This window comes from Chiloscyllium punctatum, chromosome 7 (assembly GCF_047496795.1).
Source record: "Chiloscyllium punctatum isolate Juve2018m chromosome 7, sChiPun1.3, whole genome shotgun sequence".
In the NCBI taxonomy this organism is placed as follows: domain Eukaryota; kingdom Metazoa; phylum Chordata; class Chondrichthyes; order Orectolobiformes; family Hemiscylliidae; genus Chiloscyllium; species Chiloscyllium punctatum.
Window position 1 is genome coordinate 52,944,021 of NC_092745.1, and position 21,668 is coordinate 52,965,688.

Consider the following 21,668-nt stretch of genomic DNA (forward strand, 5'->3'; position numbering starts at 1 on the left):
AATGGGTCTTGGTGGGTTACTGTTCGGAGGGCCAGTGTGAACTTGTTGGGCCAAAGGGCCTGCTTCCATCCTGTAGGGAATCTAATCTAAACTGACAATGCGGAAAGTAATGAAAGGTGTCCATTTGGTGGAGATACTGGAGGATTGCCCCTGTGACCTCACACACCCTCTGCTTGTTCCACTCTAAGAATGGAAGGAAATAAATAAGATCTGGCATCCTTATTTAAAAAGAAGGAAAATTAAAAATGTGTTACTAACTAACCACAAATGTTCACTAGCTTCTACTTTTATTTCCAAAATTGAGTTTTATTCATAAATAATTTGCCTCTTATAAAAATAAACAAATCTAAAATTTACATTCTACAATTGTCATTGTGAAGTTATTATTGCACAAATATTTGCTTTCATAAATTGATTACCATAGTGTGCTGTATTTTAAAGTGACATAATATCAAAGAGTCTGTCCACTAGGACATGCTTTGCTGCCACAGGCACTTTTTCACATAGAACAATCCGTAATGGAACAAGCCTACATAATAAAATCCATGCACAATGGTACATTGTACTTTCGACATTTCACTGGGATAAATTTGCACCGCATAATACAGACAATTCATTTGCACTCAAACCTAATTTAAGCAGGTTTTGGACATGATTTAGTCATTAGTAGGGCCTAGAGGTTTATCATGAATCTCTGTTACAATTCTATTTGTCAGCAAATCATCGAGTGGTCCTTTCTGGTGTTCGCACAGTTTCATTTGTTGCATGCAAATTTTCATCTTCTTTTTGAATAATGTGCAAGGATGTCATTTAAAACATATCCAGTCCGTTCTTATTGTTACTTATCGCAATCTATTCACTGAAGTTGAAATGTGCGCAGGCAATAATTGACTGGAAGTGGTTTGGCATTGCAGTGCATCACTTTACAAGTGCCACCCCTTTTTCACTCTGTATCCCTTCCTCTTGCTTTTGCCCCACAGGGCAATTACTCTTTCTCAAGCTGGGCCACTGGGGCAATGCCAAGGGACGAAAGAGTTTCATCCTCTGGAGAAAGAAACCAGCTGTTTCAAATCTGTTGGGAAATGATACCTTAGGACTTGGAAAGAAAATCAAAGCCTAAAGATTTTAATTGGTGGTGCTTGGGACATGAGTGAGTTTGGTGTATTTTTGATTTTCTTTTTTTTGTTGAATAGAGTTCTTTCAGCTTTTCAGGAATATATAAATTAGCAACGTGAACTAAAGTTTATACAATCCAAAAAAGGTTTTTGTCTCGTCAAAGTTAACCAGTCTGGAATCTGAAACATTGACGTAAACGGATTCACCTTTCGATAGGCGTATTATTCCTGCTTGGTAACTGTTTGTAGCCCATTCCCTTCCCGTCTCTGAACAATAATTTGTTTTCTTGGTTTCCATTAGAATCATGTCTTTATGATAGCGGTCTGTCCGTTTGAATACAATGTGCTCTAAGTCCTTCTTAGAGCATGTGTGCGATCGGAAGTAGACCTTTGAATAAACAAAGAAAACCCCAGTTTCGTTGACAACCAGGCCTCTGTCTTTGTAGAGTACGCCCCTGGTGAAGGCGTGACCTCTTCTATCATCCCATATAAGTGGGTTGGAACCTGCGGTAATTGAATCTCCTGAAATAAAGTCATTGCAAATAATGATGAAAAAACAAATCACATAGACTGAGCATTCATTTTTTTCATCCAGACACTATTTATTTTACCCGAGTCACCAGGATAGCAGAGGCTGAACATATAACATATCTAATTGACATCTCACTGGTAAGGATTGTACTGTGTTGGTACTACAGCAGTATGTTCTGGAGAATGGAATTTTAAGTATGCAACAATTCTAATTGTTATTGTAAGAACAGAGGACACTATATTTTTCTCAACAAGCATTGCAGCTAGTTACTTTTTATCCCTGGCATTAATAACCTGTTTTCGTAAACACACCAAAATATTCAATTTCACTAAATCACAGACCTGGAATTGATTGCTAGCAGAATTCATCCCATTCCTTTTACAATGAGAAAAAGGAAAGAGCAATCATTATATGCGAGTGAGCACATAAATTCTTCACAATCTGAAGAAAATTTATCCTTAAAATGTGAACTGATGCAAAACAAGCCTGGTCACATTTAAATTTATCATTTTCATCAGTCTAATGCCAGATTTAAGAAACTAAGCTTGAGAAGAGTTGGAGAGCTTTTATGCAATATAGCAGTTATTAACTGTTTTGGTGACAGCTAGTGGCAAAGTTGCAGTACTACAACAATGTTTGAGTTTTCAGTCGGCAGAAAGGCTTCTGGTTTAGACTTTCAGACATGGGAAGATTAGGGACACACAAGCTCTACAAAGTTAATGCATTGTTTGTTCTCAATAATCCAATTTCCTTATCATTGTTATCACACTATTTATTTACCCGCTAGCCAATAACAAACTTACTTGTCAAATCTATCAATGAGCTTCTTTTGCAATTTAGACCCGTCCCATTTCTGTGAAAATTTAATTTTCAAATTCTTAATTGATGCTGCCCCCTAGTGACTGACACCTTTGTCAGCAGAATGAGCTTTGGGTTACATTTTGTCAAGTTTCCTTTATGCTTTTGCAAAATTTCATTTGATCCCCTGAAGCCTCTTCTTTCCAGGCTAGAACAAATCCAAAGTCTTCATTCTTTCATCAGACAATTCCTGAAACCAGGAAACAACTTTGTTGCCCCATCCTCAATGGCAAATTCAATGGCAATTTGTTTGCTGTCTAATCAAAATGCACTGAACACTTGGACATGCAGCTTAAACTGAGGCTAATTCAAATCATTCAAGACAAAATTAACTTTAAAATTAGTTATCTATGTTTTCCAATTTATTTTCGCAGGTTTATTGGGTCAAATCTTCTCTAGTTTCCTTTCCCTGGTGCTTTCCTCTCTATATCTTCACTGGCTACCTTCCTAATTTGATTCACTGTTCATTCTGACATCATTTTACATCTCTGTCGCTAACTTTTATTCCACTTACTGTCCCTTTTCCTGTTCATTCTATTCTTTCTGCATAGAAATAAATAGTTACTGACCTGTGAGGTGTGCAGCTACACTGAAATCCTTGGCTGGCTTTGAGATATTCTTAGCTCCTATTAAAAACAACACAAGCAATAAATACATTGAAAACAGAGACAGAGCATTTGATTCTCAAACAATCCAGGATTCATTTTGATTAACTTTCCTTTTGCAAGTTGACTAGACTGATCGAATCAACAAGTTGATTTCAAACATAGACCACCGATGAATCTCAAGGTAAAAACAATGACTGCAGATGCTGAAAACCAAATACTGGATTAGTGGTGCTGGAAGAGCACAGCAGTTCAGGCTCGTTGGATGCTGCCTGAACTGCTGTGCTCTTCCAGCACCACTAATCCACCGATGAATCTCAGTCAGGCTACAAGAAGCATTTTCCCCATTCCTATCCATCCAGAACTACATCAAAGTAAGTCTATTTGCTGTTGACCATATTGCTGTTTTTCCACTGTTACTTTCCATTCAGTTTGATGCTGATTCTATATTATCATTCTCTTTGGAACTTTGAGGTTGTCCTGTGTGTCTGGTGTATACTGGGGGTCCCAAGAGGCAACAAAAATCTACATGGTAAATTTTCACTGCCCACTTATGAGATGTTGAATTTTTGCATTGAGTACTCACCAATAATCTTCTCTGCAGTTGGAGCCTGCTCTCTGTTACCCTGAGAAAAAGAGAAACAAAGATCAAATTCCAGATTCGGATCTCAATTGCCTACCTCTCCAACCTCCCGCTTCCCGTCATTTTCCATAGGAATGTACCTGTCTTATTTCGTGGATCTCCTTCCTCAGCTCGAGTACATAGACTGTGCCCAGAGCCAACCCAGCCAGGATTAAAAGGACCAGGTTCAACAGCACTATGATGCCCATCGATTTCCAGTCCAGCTTCCTCCTTTTCTTCATTGTGGGCAGTGTCCAGGTTGGTGCAGGCACATAAGGGTTGAGGTTCGGATTGCCATCCACCATATATACTTGTGGATATAGGTAGTTCTGTTGCATGGTTCACTTCCACAAAATAGAAGCCTGTGGTCTTGTGTTCTCAATGGTATACGATGAAGCCCTCCTTCAGCAGCCTCTCCAAGAGCAGAGTAATCCACTGGCACACGTATTGCACGTCAAGCTTTGAAGTTCTGTTCATCCAACGTCCTAGGGTTGGTTTTTATAGTGAGAATCTGTTCTGCGTATTGGCCCACGCACACACCTACTTACGATTGAAGTGTGACAACAGCCGACCAAACATTTTCCACGAGTTACTTCAGAAAAATGCACTTTAGAGTAGCTGTAGACATTTTTCATGAAGACTTGTGGTTTGTGCCTTAGCTGTTTTTGTAGTCGCTGTTTTAAGCTAGTGTGGCTTTGGGCGCATCAGTACAACATAGCAAATCATGTTGATACACACAAAGTAGCACTTCAGATTTATGAATCCAACATGTCCTTTGCAGCTCCAACCACACAGCTCACCTACAGCATTATTGTCAGGACTTGCAAGGGGAATCAGTGGGGGATTTGTGAACCTCACCATGAAACACTTCTAATTGAGTAGTTAGTATCAATTCCTTGATATATCTGGCATTGCAAAATTACAACCCAGATTAGTTGCACTTTAGAAGTTGCATGTTATGCAGTGATCACTGCTCCATTGTGGATGCAATTAGGTGTTGAATTATCTCCCTTGAATTGGCCTATTCAACATCAAGGGACAGTCTTCTTATAAAAAAACTTAATCTACATTATCGTAATTTAAAAAATAAAGAAATAACTTGCATTTATTTAATGCCTTTCAGGAGATCAAGATATCATAAAATGTCTCACAGCCAACCACAACTATCTTCCTTTGTGGTAGGTATTAATTCAGTGACTGCAATTTTGTTAGGGATCTCCAGTATCACACTCAATCAAATGCACCCTCAATGTCAAGGGGTATCACTTTTACCTCATCTCTGGAATTCAGCTCCTTCGATCAAAGCTGTTATGAGGTCAGGAGCTGAGTGGCCCTGGTGAAACCCAGACTCAGTGAGTGAGTTATTGTTAAGTAACTGCCTCTCGATATCACTGATGATGACCTCCCTCCACCACTATGCTGATGGTTAGAGTAGAATGATGTTGTGGTAATTGGTCAGATTGGATTTACCCTGCTTTTTTTGGGTGCAAGACATACTGGGCAGTTTTCCAAAATGCCAGGTAGATGGTATCTCGGGTGCTGGGGGCTGTGTAAGAGGTCAAGATGGATCATCCACTCAGCCCTTCTAGCCTCTTCCAGCTTGTCTTTTGCACTGTGTTAGACTCCCCCCATTAATGAGGGTGGGGATATTTATGGAACCTCCACCTCCAGTGAGTTATTTAATTGTCCACCCCCATTCACAACTGGACATAGCAGGACTGCAGAGCTTAGATTCTGATCCATTGATTGTTGGATTTCTTAGCTCTGTCTGTCACTTGCTGCTCATGCTGTTTGGCATGCAAGTAGTCCTGTGTTTATGAATGCCTAATGCTGCTCCTGGCATGCCCTCCTGCATTCTCCTTTGAGTCAAGAGTTGATTACCTGGCTTGATGGCAATGGTTGAGTGGGTGAATATTGAGTTGAAAAATGTGGTGCTGGAAAAACACAACAGGCCAGGCAGTATCCGAGGAGCAGGAGAATCGACGTTTTGGGCATAAGCCCTCCTTCAGGAAGAGGGGCTTATGCCCAAAACGCCGATTCTCCTGCTCCTCAAATGCTGCCTGGCCTGCAGTGTTTTTCCAGCACCACATTTTTCAATTCTGGTACTCCAAATCTGCAGTCCTCACTTTCTCCTGGGTGAATATTGAGCCATGAGATTGTTAATTATGTTGAAGTACATTTCTGCTGCTGACAACCCAGAACACTTCATGGATGCGCAGCACTGGGGGGCATTGAGCTGTTAGATCTGTTTGAAGTCTATCCCATTTAGCACAGTCATAGTGCCACACAATCTTATAGCAGATATACTCGATGTGATGACGGGTCTTTGTTCTCGATAGAGACTATTCAATAATCACTCCTGCCAATACAGTCATGGTCAAATACATATGCAGCAGGCAAATTGGTGAGGCTGAGGTAAAGTAAGTGTGGGGTGGCACGGTGGCTTAGTGGTTAGCACTGATGCCTCACAGCTCTAGGCATCCAGGTTCAATTCCTGCCTCGGGTGACTGTCTGTGTGGAATTTGCACATTTTCCCTGTGTCTGTGTGGGCTTCCTCTGGGTGCTCTGGTTTCGTCCCACAATCCAAAGATGTACAGATCAGGTGAATTGGCCATGCTAAATTGCCCATGGTGTTAGGTGCATTAGTCAGGGGTAAATATAGGTTAGGGGAATGGGTCTAGGTGGGTTACTCTTCAGATGGTCGCTGTGGATTTGTTGGGCCAAAGAGTCTGTTTCCATACTGTAGGGATTCTTAATCTAAGTTTTCCCCATTGTTGATCCCCTCAATGCAGGCCCAGTCTAACAGCAACTCAACTAGCCCAAACATTAGTGCTACTGCTGGGCCACTCTTGGTGATAGACATTGAAGTCCAACATCTAGAGTACATTTTGTGCCATTATCACCTTCATTGCTTCTTCCAGTTGGTGTTCAATATGGAGTAGCACTGAGTTATCAGCTGAGGGGTGAGCGGTACATGGAAACCAGCAACACACGTCTTTGTCTATGTTTGACCTGGTGCCATCAGACTTGAACACTCTTGGCTGTATGCCTCATGCGACCATCTCTGTTGGGTCTGTCCTGCCAGTGGGACAGGACATAACCAGGAATGAAGACAGGACATTCAAATCTTGATCATTGTCTTTAAGAGGAGAAAGTGAGGACTGCAGATGCTGGAGATCAGAGCTGAAAATGTGTTGCTGGAAAAGCGCAGCAGGTCAGGCAGCATCCAAGGAGCAGGAGAATCGATGTTTTGGGCATGAGCCCTTCTTCAGGAATGAGGAAAGTGTGTCCAGCAGGCTCAGATAAAAGGTAGGGAGGAGGGACTTGGGGGTGGGGAGTTGGAAATGCGATAGGCGGAAGGAGGTTAAGGTGAGGGTGATAGGCTGGAGTGGGGGTGGGGGCGGAGAGGTCAGGAAGAAGATTGCAGGTTAGGAAGGTGGTGCTGAGTTCGAGGGTTGGGACTGAGATTTCCTCATTTCCCCTCCCCCCACCTTTCTCAGTCCCAACCCTCGAACTCAGCACCACCTTCCTAACCTGCAATCTTCTTCCTGACCTCTCCGCCCCCACCCCCACTCCGGCCTATCACCCTCACCTTAACCTCCTTCCACCTATCACATTTCCAACTCCCCTCCCCTAAGTCCCTTCTCCCTACCTTTTATCTTAGCCTGCTGGACACACTTTCCTCATTCCTGAAGAAGGGCTTATGCCCGAAACGTTGATTCTCCTGCTCCTTGGATGCTGCCTGACCCGCTGCGCTTTTCCAGCAACACATTTTCAGCATTGTCTTTAAGAGATGATTCAATGAGGATGACTGTTTCAGGCTATTTTGTTTGACCAGTCCATAGGTCAGCTTTCTCAATTTTGGCACAAGCTCCCATTTGTTAGTGAGAAGGACATTGTACAGTCGACAGGCCTGTGTTTGCAGTTGGCATTTTGAGCAATGTCAATCTATCCGTGCAGTTTGTAAGTCTCTGAAGCAATTGGAAACAACTGAGTAACTTCTTCTGCCACTTGACAGTCAACCACATTGAAGTGGACATGGACATGTAAGCCAGACCTTATAATGATGGCAGATTTTCCTTCCCTATAGGACATTAGAATTTTACAGTCGACAATAGTTTCATGATCACCATGAGATCAGCTTTTAATTCCAAATTTATTAATTGGATTCAATTTCACAATCTGCCTTGGTGTAATCCCAACCCATCTCCCCACAACATTAGCTTTTGCATTGTACTCGCTGTTGTAGATAATTGTTATGATTTGTTTGTACCTTAAAGTGAGAGTGAATGCTGTTTTGCACTGAGAGCTTGCAGTCACCTGTCATGTGACTGACTATCAATCTCAGAGTATATTGGAAAATTGAAAATAGGTAACATTTGGCTGTGAAACAAATACCTGATGTTTGATTGCCATGTTTTCACAACAGCTTGAATTTAACCAATCAGTTTAAATTATGCCCCAAAATACTAAACCCAATCAAATATGAATTTTACTGTTTTGACAACATTGTACCAATGAGATAATCCAATGTTTTGGGTATAAAAGAAGCTGGCATTTTGAGAGTTAGCCAGAGAGAGCAACCAACTGCTTTAGTCAGAGTAACTGCTAGCAAAACACTCTCTATCAAAGGTACCTTTTCATATGAAACACCTTCGCAGCAAAAGACCGAAGACAGCCCAGGGAGATCTACAGCCAGAGGAAGACAGATACCGGAGATGACAGATGCTCTATGGTTTTGAAAATTAAGTTGATGTAATTTTAATAGGATGGGAACGGTGTATTGTTATAGAGTTGGAGGCAGATAACAAGCAGTTAGGAGAAAGGAGGCTTAGAGTTGTAAATAGTTCACTCTTAGAGTTAAAGAAAGAATTGATATTTTTTCTTTAAATCATGGAATTTGAGAGTTCTCTGTAAGTCATATTTTAACAGATTATGAGGCAGGGTGAGCTTTACTGGGTGTTTGGTTTAATTAGCAAAGGAGCTCATGTCGTAACATAACACAGGTGCTAATTTGCACAGTATAAGTTTCTGCAAACTGCTTTGACGTAAATAACCTGATGATCTTTTTCACTGATGTCGTTCATGTGATAAATATTGATCGAGATGGGTTTTCTTTTCCTTCTGGCACTAGGGGATTGTTGGTAACCCAGCATTTCATTGCCATTTTGTGAAACTGGTGATGAGTCCCCTGCTTGAACCCCTACTGATCTGGGAAAGGATTTTCAAAGATTTTGTCCCTGCACTGGTGAAGGAATCGCGATATCATTCCAAGTCAGGATGATATGCGACTTAGAGGGGCATTTGTAGGTAGCTGTGTTTCCACGCAATTTTACTGGCCTTTGAGGTGATAACAGTTGCAGCTTTACCTGATCAGCTGCACGAGTTGTGAAGAGAAACCAAGGACAGAATCGTGTGACTCTAAAACGTACCACCCACCATCAACGAACACTTACATTCAGAGTTAAAGGATCACCTCAAAACAAAAATAAAAGCAAGATGCAACTGATGCTGTAAATCTGAAATAAGCATAGAACGTGCTGGAGAAACTCAACAGGTTTTTTTTTCTCAGAACTGAAAGGAGTTGTAAAGTGGTCATGTTTTTAATGCCATTGACAGAGGGAAAGGAGGAGCAAGTGGAACAGATGGTGAGCATGCCCAGTGCCAATGACAATGGTAATAGCGGTAAAGGAGAGATTGTCAATTAAAATGGGTATAAATAAAGTTGTGAAAAGGAGAAAAAGGATCCACTCTGCTGAAAGCAAAGCTAACAAGGTACAAACAACACACCAGGGAAAAGGCGGGGCATGTAGGAACAATGGAGGACAGAGGCCATGCTCTGGAGTTGTGGAACTCAACCTTGGGTCCTGAGGCTGTCAAGTGCCTGAGCAGAAGATGACATGTTGTTCTTCCAGGTTGTGTTGAGCTTCACGGGTACACTAGTGAAGGGTCCAGGATTGAAATGTTCACAAGGGAGCAAGGTGGAAAGCATTAGTCAAATGGAAGGTTGGGGGCATTCCTACAGAGAGCGTGGAGATGTTCCACAAAGTGGTCACTCAGTCTGGTCTCAACAGGACTTGAAGGATTAACTTTGCTTCTCTCTCCACAGCTGCTGCCAGAGCTGCTGAGTTTCTCCAGCACTTCTATTATTAGCTCAAAAACTATAGACCGCTGTATCATCTTCCCATTTTCCTGAAACCTTTGAATTATTAAATCTTGGTGTCATCTCATCCTTGCTGACTATTGTACCACTGTCCAATCATCATGTCCTCCTGCAGAAAGGGTCTTGTCACCTCACTCAGGCTTCTCAAACTTCAGCAAGAAAGCCCTGCTGTACTGTTGGACCATTCTAGGTTTCCGAACTGAGTTTGAACCAGTTATATTACCGGGTTGAAACTCTGTGCTATCTACGGAGAGGAGCAATTGTTTCTGGCCTCAACAGCAATGGCTTCCTTTTATGAATAAGTAAAAATGACATGATGAGTCTTAACTTGATCACCCAGTGAATACAGGGAAGTAAAACAGTACAAAACATGATATATGTAGAGAGGGGATGGAGAGTTAAGTAATCAGGGTCCACGATGTAGGTCAAAATTATATTACTCAGAAATGTGTATTATCAGGATGCTGTGGGTTAACCATCATTGTTGCTGACTCAATTAACTCACCAGGAGTTCGTTGTAATCTCTTTGAATGGAAAATGCGAATCATTTTGCGGAACGATCGCAAATGTGACTGAAATTTTAAAATTCTGAAGTCCAGAATTGCACCTGAGGATAACCCCATGCTGGTTAAGTGGGTTCCATTCATGTGAAAATGACGAAAGCAATGAGGAAGGCATTGCGGAGCAAGAGGAGCCCGCTTTACTGTAAATCTGCACAAATTCTTGCTTCTTTGAGCTGGAATTTAGGTCATTGAACAAATCAATCTTAGACAATGCCTTTGGCGTTCCTCCTTGGATAATACTTCCTGAATTCTGGTGCCACAGAGGATTGTTGATTTCTGGTAGCCTGAGGTGTTCAGCAATAATATTAAACCTGGCTTACGTGATCAAGCGCAAGTTTGGTCCTGAGTCAAAATCTAACTTAAAGATCCACGATCGAGTACAGAAATACACAACAATTCCTCACACACTCACTTCTACCAGGATATTCAGGATGTGGAGGAGCCGGTGTTGGACTGGGGTATACAAGTTAAAAATCACGCAACTTCAGGTTATAGACTAACCTATTGGAATATAACCTGGTGTTGTGGGATTCTTAACAGGATATTCATGTTACTATGGAATTCCGACACCTGAAATCCTATGTTTCTTTCTTCAATATTTAACATATTTTTCTGACAAATTACGTGGAAGGTACATCACGAAATCAGGACATTCTACCTGACCAAGAGGGAGAGAAAGTGAGGACTGCAGATGCTGGAGAGTCAGAGTCGAAGTGTGTGGTGCATCATCACATTCCTGATGAACAGCTTATACCCAAAACGTAAACTCTCCTGCTCCTCAGATGCTGCCTAACCTGCTGTGCTTTTCCAGCACCACACTCTTCAACTCCTTCCACCTGACCAGTCTATTCTAAGAGTCTAGATTAGAGTGGTGCTGGAAAGGCACAGCAGTTCAGGCAGCATCCGAGGAGCAGGAAAATCGACGTTTCGGGCAAAAGCCCTTCATCAGGATGAAGGGCTTTTGTCCAAAACATCGATTTTCCTGCTCCTCGGATGTTGCCTGACCTGCTGTCCTTTTCCAGCACCACTCTAATCTAGACTCTGGTTTCCAGCATCTGCAGTCCTTGTTTTTACCCAGCCTATTCTAAGTCGATGCTCCATTCCAGCACCCTCCCATCCTTCTTCACCCAGCTCTATCTATTCCCTCACCCTCCTCACCTATTCAACTTTCCTCTATTACCTTTGAAGATATCTCAGCTTAAGTACTCGCTGCGCTAGTGAGCACCACATTCTTGCCGCTTTCGAGATAAAAGCTAAAGTATCTTCTGAATCCCCTGTTCGGTTCCTTGGTGACTATCTCCTATCGATAGCACCTAATTTTACTGTTTCTCTGAAGTTGAACCACAGTCTGTGTTCATTCTATCCAATCCTTTCAGCCCTCAGTTCTTTCCTCTCAAGAGAAAAGACGTTTACTCTATTCAACCTTTCCTGCTCAGCCGAATCTCACAAACTTGGGCTCAGCTTTTCAAATTTTATTTTCTAACCAGACCTCTCTATCCTTTTATAATATGTCAACTCAAACCATTGCCAGCATAACCTAGACATGATTTATTACAAGTTCAACATAGTTTCTCTACTTTTTCTATGGAATGCCTCCAGAATGCAACTTTTAGTGACCTGTTGATTTATATTCACTGGTCCCTTTGTTTATCAATCCCATTTAGGTTATTCCTATTTTCCAAATAAGATGAATCTGCAGACGAGATCGATGAGGCACGTGTGGTTAAAGATGTATATATCAACTTGCAAGACTGTTCAACAAAGTATCACAGAACTGTAAGGAAAATAAAACTCTATGCAATGAATGGGGCTGCCTGACTAAGGAACAGAAAGCACTACCGATAAACAGTTGTTTTAATGATCAGCAGAAATGGTGGTGTTCCCCGAGGGTCAGTTTTGGGGCTATTGCATTTTTAGATAGATCACAAGACCATAGTAGGCCATTCAGCCCATTGAGTTTACTCCATCATTCAGTAAGATCATGGCTGATTTGATATTCCTCAACTCCACATTCCTGCCTTTTCTCCATAAGGCTTGGCTCCTTTATTGATTAAAAATCTGTCTATCTCAGTCCTGATGACATGTAATGACCCAACGTCAACAGCCCTGTGTTGTCAAGAATTCCACAGAGTCATTACCCACAGAGAGAAGAAATTCTCGCTCATCTATGTCTTAAATGGATCACCCCTTATTCTGAGATTATGTAGTGTGGTTCTAAACTCTCCCACAAGGGAAAACCACCTTTTCTAATCTGCCCCATCAAGTCCCCAGAAGAATCTTAAATAAAAACTGAAAGAACTGTGGATGCTGTAAATCAGAAACAAAAACAGAAGTTGCTGGAAAAGCTCAGCAGGTCTGGCAGCAGTTGTGCAGAGAAATCAGAGTTAACATTTCGGATCCAGTGACCCTTGCTCAGAACAGTTCTGAACGGTTTTCTTAAGAAACTATACCCTTACAATTGGCAGAGCTTTTGCTAGGGAAGGTAAGGAGAGATTGGTCTCCTTCCTATTGGAAGGATGTTGTGAAACTTGAAAGGGTTCAGAAAAGATTGACAAGGATGTTGCCAGGGTTGGAGGGTTTGAGCTATACAGAGAGACTAAATAGGCTGGGCTGTTTTCCCTGAAGCGTTGGAGGCTGAGGGGTGACCTTACAGAGGTCTATAAAATCATGAGGATACATAGGATAAATAGACAAAGTCTCTTCCCTGGGGTGGGGAAGTCCTGAACTAGAGGGCATAGGTTTAGGGTGAGAGGGGAAAGATATAAAAGGGACCTAAGGGGCAACTTCTTCACACACAAGGTAGTGTGTGTGTGGAATGAGCTGCCAGAGGAAGTGGTGGTGCTGGAAAAGCACAGCAGGTCAGGCAGCATCAAAGGAACAGGAGAATCGACGTTTTGGGCATAAGCCCTTCTTCAGGATTCCTGAAGAAGGGCTTATGCCCGAAACGTCGATTCTCTTGTTCCTTTTATGCTGCCTGACCTGCTGCGCTTTTCCAGCAACACATTTTTAAGCTCTGATCTCCAGCATCTGCAGTCCTCACTTTCTCCTAGAGGAAGTGATGGAAGCTGGTATAATTGTAACACTTACAAGACATCTGGGTGAGCATATGAATAGGAAGGGTTTAGAGGGATGTGGGCCAAGCGCTGGCAAATGGGGCTAGATTAGGTTAGGATATCTGGTCGGCATGGACGGGTTGGGCCAAAGATTCTGTTTCCATGCTGTACATCATCCAAGACTGTGTAAAGTGGCAGAATTTTAAAGAGAATATGGATACAAAGGCATCGGGACATGTATGCAAAAGTCTTTGAAGGTGGCTGGATAAATGGGGAAGGCTGGTCAAATATCATTCAGAATATAAAGGCAGGGTGGGCTTGTAACTACCCTGATGCTCAGGACTGTGGGGCAATCCTGATGGAGGTTAGACTGGGGGAAATCTCCACAGGTCAGGCAGCATCCAAGAAGCAGGAAAATCGACGTTTCGGGCTGGAGCCCTTCATCAGGAATGAGCTCATTCGAATGCTGCCTGACCTGCTGTGATTTTCCAGAAACACACTCTCAACTTTGATCTCCAGCATCTGCAGTTCTCGCCGTCTCCTAGGGGAAATCTCCATCAGTTTGCCCCCCCAGCCTTGATTGACAGACTCAGCTTCCAATCAGAGAAAGTTGCCTGGCTTGTAGGCACGCCAACCAGTGAGGGAGGGAGTCTGAGCTGATTTTAAGATTTGACTCTATTGCCACATGCACTCATGTACAGGAGTACAGCGAAAAGTTTCAATGTCGTCATACATGACGCAAAGTACCGAGGTACAACAACTTAAGAGCAAAATAGAAAGAAGTAAGGAACAAAGTTAAACATTAAACAAGGCAGTCCTTCTTATTAATGGGTCTTTCTGGAGTCTTTAGCCATGCTGGGACTGCAGTTCCTACAGGAGCTTGACCTCCTTCGCTTTGGCCCGCTTTCCTAGCGCTGTCTCAATCTTCCCTCCTCTCGACATGCCAAACAGGGGACTAGACATTGACGTACTCACTGAAGGGCTCAGGTCAGACCTCTCTGCCGTTGCCTTGCGTTGTACATCCAGCCGACTGACAAGCCCAGTGAGCCTAGTACCACTGCTGCCTCTCTCCGGAATGTAAGGTAGTAGAGAGAAAGTCTTATTCAATGCTAAATCTGAAAAACTAATAAATAAACGAGAAAGGAAGAGAAAAGCAAAAGCGGGCACAGTGGACGAGCCGACTCCACCACCAGCTTGCAGAGATACTGACCAACTTGGGTCCATGCTGGGCCTAGTCGCCAACTGCCTCAGGTCAGCCCACTGGGTAGGTCACTGGTTATGGTTGAGGAACCGGGGATGGGAGCTGAGCTATCCTGGGTCTCAGCTAAAAGCCCAGAATGCAGGATGCTGAATCCTGGAGGTAATGAGGAATCAGTGACTGGAGGTCTGATGGATAGATGGCCAGAGGCCAGGTTGGGAGACGCTGGATAAGGAGATACAGGGGAAGGTTATAAGACACTTATTAGACCTCACCTGGAATATTGGGTAACACATATTATGACTGAAAATGTGTTGCTGGAAAAGCGCAGCAGGTCAGGCAGCATCCAAGGAGCAGGAGAATCGACGTTTCGGGCATAAGCCCTTCTTCAGGAATGAGGAGGGTGTGCCAAGCAGGCTAAGATAAAAGGTAGGGAGGAGGGACTTGGGAGAGGGGCGTTGGGAATGCGATAGTTGGAAGGAGGTCAAGGTGAGGGTGATAGGCCGGAGTGGGGGTGGGGGCGGAGAGGTCAGGAAGAAGATTGCAGGTTAGGAAGGCGGTGCTGGGTTTGAGGGATTTGACTGAGACAAGGTGGGGGGAGGGGAAATGAGGAAACTGGAGAAATCTGAGTTCATCCCTTGTGGTTGGAGGGTTCCCAGGCGGAAGATGAGGCGCTCTTCCTCCAACCATCGAAAAGATCACTCCCTCCGTGACTCCCTCGTCAGGTCCACACCCCCCACCAACCCAACCTCCACTCCCGGCACCTTCCCCTGCAACTGCAAGAAATGCAAACTTGTGCCCAAACCTCCCCCCTTTACTTCCTCCAAGGCCCCAAGGGACACTTCCATCTCCACCACAAATTCACCTGCACCTCCACACACATCATCTATTGCATCCGCTGCACCCGATGTGGCCTCCTCTATATTGGGGAGACAGGCCGCCTACTTGCAGAATGTTTCAGAGAACACCTCTGGGACACCCGGACCAACCAATCCAACCACCCCGTAGCCCAACACTTCAACTCCCCCTCCCACTCCACCAAGGACGTGCAGGTCCTTGGACTCCTCCACCGCCAGACCATGGCAATACGACGGTTGGAGGAAGAGCGCCTCATCTTCCGCCTAGGAACCCTCCAACCACAAAGAATGAACTCAGATTTCTCCAGTTTCCTCATTTCCCCTCCCCCCACCTTGTCTCAGTCAAATCCCTTGAACTCAGCACCGCCTTCCTAACCTGCAAACTTCTTCCTGACCTTTCCGCCCCCACCCCACTCCAGCCTATCACCCTCACCTTGACCTCCCTCCACCTATCGCATTCCCAACGCCCTCCCCCAAGTCCCTCCTCCCTACCTTTTATCTTAGCCTGCTGGACACACTTTCCTCATTCCTGAAGAAGGGCTGATGCCCGAAACGTCGATTCTCCTGTTCCTTGGAGGCTGCCTGACCTGCTGCGCTTTTCCAGCAACACATTTTCAGCTCTGATCTGCAGTCCTCACTTTCTCCTCTAACACATATTATGGGGAGGATGTGAATGCACTGGAGAGATTGCTTACAAGAATGGTTCCAGGGATGAGAAACTTCAGTTATGATGACCTTGGGAAGAAGTTGAAGTATTCTCCTTGGAGGGAAGAAGGCAGTGAGGAGACCTGATGAAGGTTTTCAAAGCCAGGCTGGATAGAATAATTAGGGAGAAATTGTTCCAGCTCGTAAAAGGAACAAGTCATGGATTTAAAGTGATCTGCAAAAGAAGGGACAGTGAAGGGAGGAAAACCTTTCTCATGCAGTGATTGGTCAGTGCCTGATGTCAGGTAGAGATAGGTTCAACTGAGGTATTCAAGAGGGCACTTAATGAGGATTTGGGCAAAAGATACGTGTAATGGCATGGGGGCAAGGCAGGAAGTGGGCACGTGGTAATAATGCCCATTCATTCATTCAACCAGCTGGGGCAAGCACAGTGGGCCAAGTGACATCCACAAATCAAAGTGAAGAGAAAAATAAAGAGGAGTGGAAAGAATGAGGGGAGAGTAAAAGTAAGGAAGGATGATAAAAGGCGAAGAAGCAAAGAAAGAAATTGCATTTGCATAGTGCCTTTTATAACATTAGGTTGTGCCAAAGTGTTTTACAACAAGTCCTTTTGAAGTGCAGTGGGCTGAGCCATGTCCGACAAATAGCATTGTGATGCCAAACAAACGATCCAGTTTACTGATTGTTGTCTGAGGGAACACACATCTAACCAGTGGAAAGGGGAGGTCTCCACTGCACCTCTCTGGAAGTATGAAGGGAATTTAAATGTCCACGTCAGACAGCAGGAGGTGGGGAAGGGTAGGGGACGATAGTGGGTTGCGATTTTTTTGTCTCGATGAAACGGTGGGTGAACTACTTGAACTTCTTTGAAGCGCTCACTGCACTTTCACCTGGACGGACGCAACATGAAACTCTAAAACCATCTAAGTACTTTCAAACTGCTTTTCAGCACTGGATGAGCAAGTTCTGAAAGTTCTGAAAGGCAGTTACTCTGCTGTGTTGAGGAGGAACTGTTGCTACCATCGCTTCAAAGGAACTAAAGGAATGGTTGATAGGAAGAAACTGCACACAGAAAGAAGGGAGAGTAGGGTTTCCAGTGAATCATTGCAGGGAGAAAATTCAGTAGGTTTGAGAACACTGCCAATTGGTCTAGCTTTTTGGCTTTTGAGATGTAAATGGCCTCACTGCTAAGGTTCAGGAGTATGTAAAAAATAGCTGGCAACAATTCTAGGGTTCCTAAGCATATGTATTTGAGACAGACTGCCTATATAACATATGAATTTCTTATCATGTCATACACCAAATGATGATTTTTGGATCGCTTTGATTATATAATCATTGATCTGAACGTAGTAACCACCAGGGCCAGGAATCTTCCTTGAAATAGAGACATATTAAATAGATCAAGTTGGGCAAACCCCTACCAGGCCCACTTGCAGCCATTCATTTCTATATATTTAATGTCCGCCTGACTGCTAACTTAGTTTGAATAGGTAGCATCGTCAAAGATTCCAAGACTTCACACACAAACGTAACCATAAACATAACTGTAATTATTAAAGCTTTATTTTGAAACAACATATTATATGCACTTTTTTACAATTATAAAATGATTTGAAAGCATTAAATGAATTGGATTCTGAACCTTCCTTGCAACAGTGAAATGAAGAGCAAAGTAAAAAGAAACCAAAATCTTTCCTTTAATGCTGTAGTTGAACCAACACGTACAAAATGGTAAAATTCACCACACTTAAAAAGCAGAAGGAAAACAACCCCACCCCCTCCCCCCACCCCACCGGTCCATCTTTACATTCACTTGTGTGGAGTGATGATTGATGTTGAAAGGTGTCATCACTCGGTTCACACAGGAAAAATCTGTCATAGGAGTCAGCACTCTTCATCCGCACTTGATACAATGAGCGCCCATCTCTACATTACCCAGTCTATTTAATCTTTTATGAAGCACTTTGTGAAAAGTTGGGAACTGTGAAAGAACTGACAGATTTAAGGGCCCACGTATCAAAAGCTGGCAGGCCAATACAAAATGTAATTATAAATCATTACAGAATTATCTAAAGTGAGTTAGATTAGGTTCTGATTAAATACCACATCAGTTCTGGGCACCACACCTCAGGAAGGATATACTGGCATTGGATGGCATGTACTGGAGAATCTCCAAAGTGATACTTGGGTAAAGGAGTTAAATTAAGAGGGCAGCTGTGTAGCACTAGAGCATGTGGTGATATAAACTAGATGGTTCAACAGGGTCAAGAGAAGCTGTCCCCTCTGGTAGGACAGACCAGAACCTTAGAGTTGGTCATTCAGGGCTGAAATCAGAAAATACAAAAGGTAATCTCTCCCCCTTAAACTGACAATTTCAACACTGCAATTGATAGATTTTTGTTGGGCAAAAGCTTTAAGGGTTAATGAATCGAGGTGGTAGATGAATATCAGGTGAAGGGTCTAAAGAATGGTGCTCACCAACCCTGAAGCAAAATAGTTTGATAGCACATACAATTTTGCCTCACATGAAAAATAATCACATATAAGACACTCAAAGGCTATTCACATCCATTGAACTGTACTTCAGCTTAAGTTGGAAGGAATGAAAATTGGAAATAAACATTACAATTGCATGCAGGATACATTTCAATTGCTAGGTAACTTTTTTAATGATACATAGATTTCTTAAATTTCAAATACTATCCTGTTTTAGAAATTTCTTAAAAGTATGCAAGAAAAACAAATGGTCAAAGTTTCATCAAACATTTGAACTTCCCTGTGTCACATGACTTGAAGTTCAAAGGTTGTTGGTGCGTTCAGAGGTCATTTGGATATTACAAGCATGACTTAAAGCTTATATAGTCCAAAGAAAGTCATTAACTCGTTAGTACTAACCATTCTTGGATGGGACACACTGACAAACAGCTGTACCCCTTGACTCAGATGAAATATTCCAGCCTGAAAGGTATTTTTCGCCCACGGTCCAGTGCCACTGCAGTAGTTTAGCATGGTGTTTTCCATCAAGCTCATATCATTCTGATAATTAACATTACGCTGGATTACAGATTGGGTCAGTGTGACGGTCTCACATTGCATTCCGCGGAAATAGATTTTTGTGTAAATAAAGTATTTTCCAGTTTCGTTGATGATGAGCGCTCCATCCTTGTATAGAATCCCATCTGTGAATGCATGGCCCAGAGACGACTCCCACATCAATCTTTTGGAATGATTAGATGATACTTTTCCTGCAATTCAAAGTGAGTAAAATATGTTATCTAACAAGCCCACCAATCTGGTTTGGACTTATATACCTGTATATTATGGTCAACAAGCTGAAACAATTGTTCAGAATTTCAAGACATTAGCATGTTAATGTTGCACACATAACAAAATCACAATTTCCTTTCTCTTTCTTTACATTTTTTTCTACCTTGTTGTTATGTCTTTACTTCACCATATTCTGTGATTTTGCATATCTATCTATATTTTATTTCTTTTTCTTCAATACTTTTATTTCCTCTTTATTACTTCCCAATAACTGGTTTCCTTTTTCACTTGTACATCAGCATGAAAGACACAAGATTATTCACAGACCTGTTAGGTGAGCAGCCATTTTAACCCCTTGCTTTGGCTTGGTTACGTTCTCAGCTCCTAAAACATAATGAAATGCAGATCATGACAATCGGTCTCACAGACAGTCTCAGAAATCCGCAAAAAGAAGTAAAGACATGATTTGCTCACTTACCATGACACTTCATTCACAGAAAAAAAAACTCTGTACTTACCAATTTGCTTCTGAGCTTTAGTCTGTGGATTGACATCGATCATCTGTAAATATTACAAGTGTTTAGCACAATTGGTTCTTTTTCTTTCTTTTATATCTACGTTTTAGTTTTCTATTGGTAGTCCATAAACTGGTAACTTACCTGTTTCACTTGCTCGACCTCTTGTTGAAGTTGGTGTAAGTAACATATACCAAACAGTAGGCCAGCCAGAATGAGAAAAAACATGATGACAGTCACAATGTGGCAGACTTTCAGCCAGCCCAGTTTCTTATCAAGTCTGTATTCTGGAAGGGGCGCAGGCCATGCAGCTGATGGCTGGCATGGAGGACGGTTCTCTCTATCAGGTATTTTCATGGAATAGAGGTTCCTTCGCTCCATAATCTAAAGGAAATGATCTTGACAGCAGACACAAGGTGTGTTGCTTGCTATAGACGGTGGCTCTTGCTCTGCTGGTGAGAAAACTGCTAACCTGCGTATTGTTTAACAGTGGCCTGATTGTTTCCTTGTTTTCTTTCTATAGATAGATGACCTTTTCTAAAACAGAGACCACGTGGGTCAAGTTTGTTTGAAGTGTACGTAGACTCAAGCCCGCATCCCCTTCCTTCGATGCAAACAGTTGCACAAGACAAGAATGATAACCACATATTGCACATTACAGTAATGCTGCTACCCACTGCAAATTAATACAACATCTTCTGTTCATTCACTTGCTTTGATAACTTAATAGTTATTTACTTAATGTGTTTTGTATACATCTGTCTGGCTTTTTAAATTCAATGCCCATCTTTAATTTGCTTTTAGTTATAAGAAAAAGAGCGCTTCATTTTTATTTGAATTTAATTAAAAAGGATTTAGTTCTACAGTGCTTTTTGTTTTTATTCTATATCGTAGGTGGGGTAAAAAGGAAATGAAAGAGAAGACCAGACTCCTTTTTTTAAACTCTGAAATGTCCTATGTTGTTTACTAACCAATTCCAATCCAGGAAGGTGACCAAAATGACCAAACAACGACGGAAGGTATAATGCAGAGATTGAAGAATGAATTAATTTAATTTCAGGAAATAAAGTGGAATAACTACTCAAAGAGAATGGGAGAACAAGTTGAAAATAATGATTACAATAAAGGTAGCTTTAATGTCAAAAACGTCAATGCTAAGGCCCCTGAGCTGGAAAGTTCCAGGTTACATCATTAATATTTCTAGTTAAGAAAAACCTTTCAGTTTCAAATTTAGCTTTAACTTGGTGACGATTGCTGGAAGGAGAAAACCTCTAAAGTTCTACCACCCTTTCTGTGGAGAATGGTTTGCTACCTTCTCTCCTGAATATTTTTAGACCATGACCCCCTCGTCCAATGTTCTCCAACCAGTGGAAGTAGTTTCTCTAACCATCATCAGTTTGCATAAATATCTTGAAAGTGTCAATAAAATCATCCATTAACTTGATAACTTCGCATGGAATTTGTGGATGACAAATCTCCACGGCACTCCTGTCAATTAAGACCAATACATCTTTCACATGATGTGGTGCCCAAATCAGCTTGCAGTATGTTGTACTGGCAGTACAGTGGCTGAGGTCACTATACAGGTCCTGCCCTCTTGACCTCACCCCTCACCTGAGCCATCGTGACCCTCAGGTTAAACCACCACCAG

The 21,668-nt window shown here is 42.4% G+C and overlaps 2 protein-coding genes across 2 annotated transcripts; both read right to left on the reverse strand.

Moving 5' to 3' along the window:
- Window positions 1-1,144: 1,144 nt before the first annotated feature.
- LOC140479458 (tumor necrosis factor ligand superfamily member 6-like) lies at window positions 1,145-4,127 on the reverse strand. The gene is made up of 4 exons (XM_072573301.1): window positions 3,834-4,127; window positions 3,697-3,736; window positions 3,075-3,131; window positions 1,145-1,637 (listed from the first exon to the last, which is right to left on the reverse strand). The coding sequence occupies exons 1-4, from the start codon at window positions 4,068-4,070 to the stop codon at window positions 1,237-1,239; spliced, it is 735 nt and encodes a 244-aa protein (XP_072429402.1). The 5' UTR covers window positions 4,071-4,127; the 3' UTR covers window positions 1,145-1,236.
- A 13,909-nt stretch (window positions 4,128-18,036) lies between these two features.
- On the reverse strand, window positions 18,037-20,433 carry LOC140479459 (tumor necrosis factor ligand superfamily member 6-like). The gene is made up of 4 exons (XM_072573302.1): window positions 20,162-20,433; window positions 20,021-20,063; window positions 19,830-19,886; window positions 18,037-19,480 (listed from the first exon to the last, which is right to left on the reverse strand). The coding sequence occupies exons 1-4, from the start codon at window positions 20,396-20,398 to the stop codon at window positions 19,083-19,085; spliced, it is 735 nt and encodes a 244-aa protein (XP_072429403.1). The 5' UTR covers window positions 20,399-20,433; the 3' UTR covers window positions 18,037-19,082.
- Window positions 20,434-21,668: the final 1,235 nt, after the last annotated feature.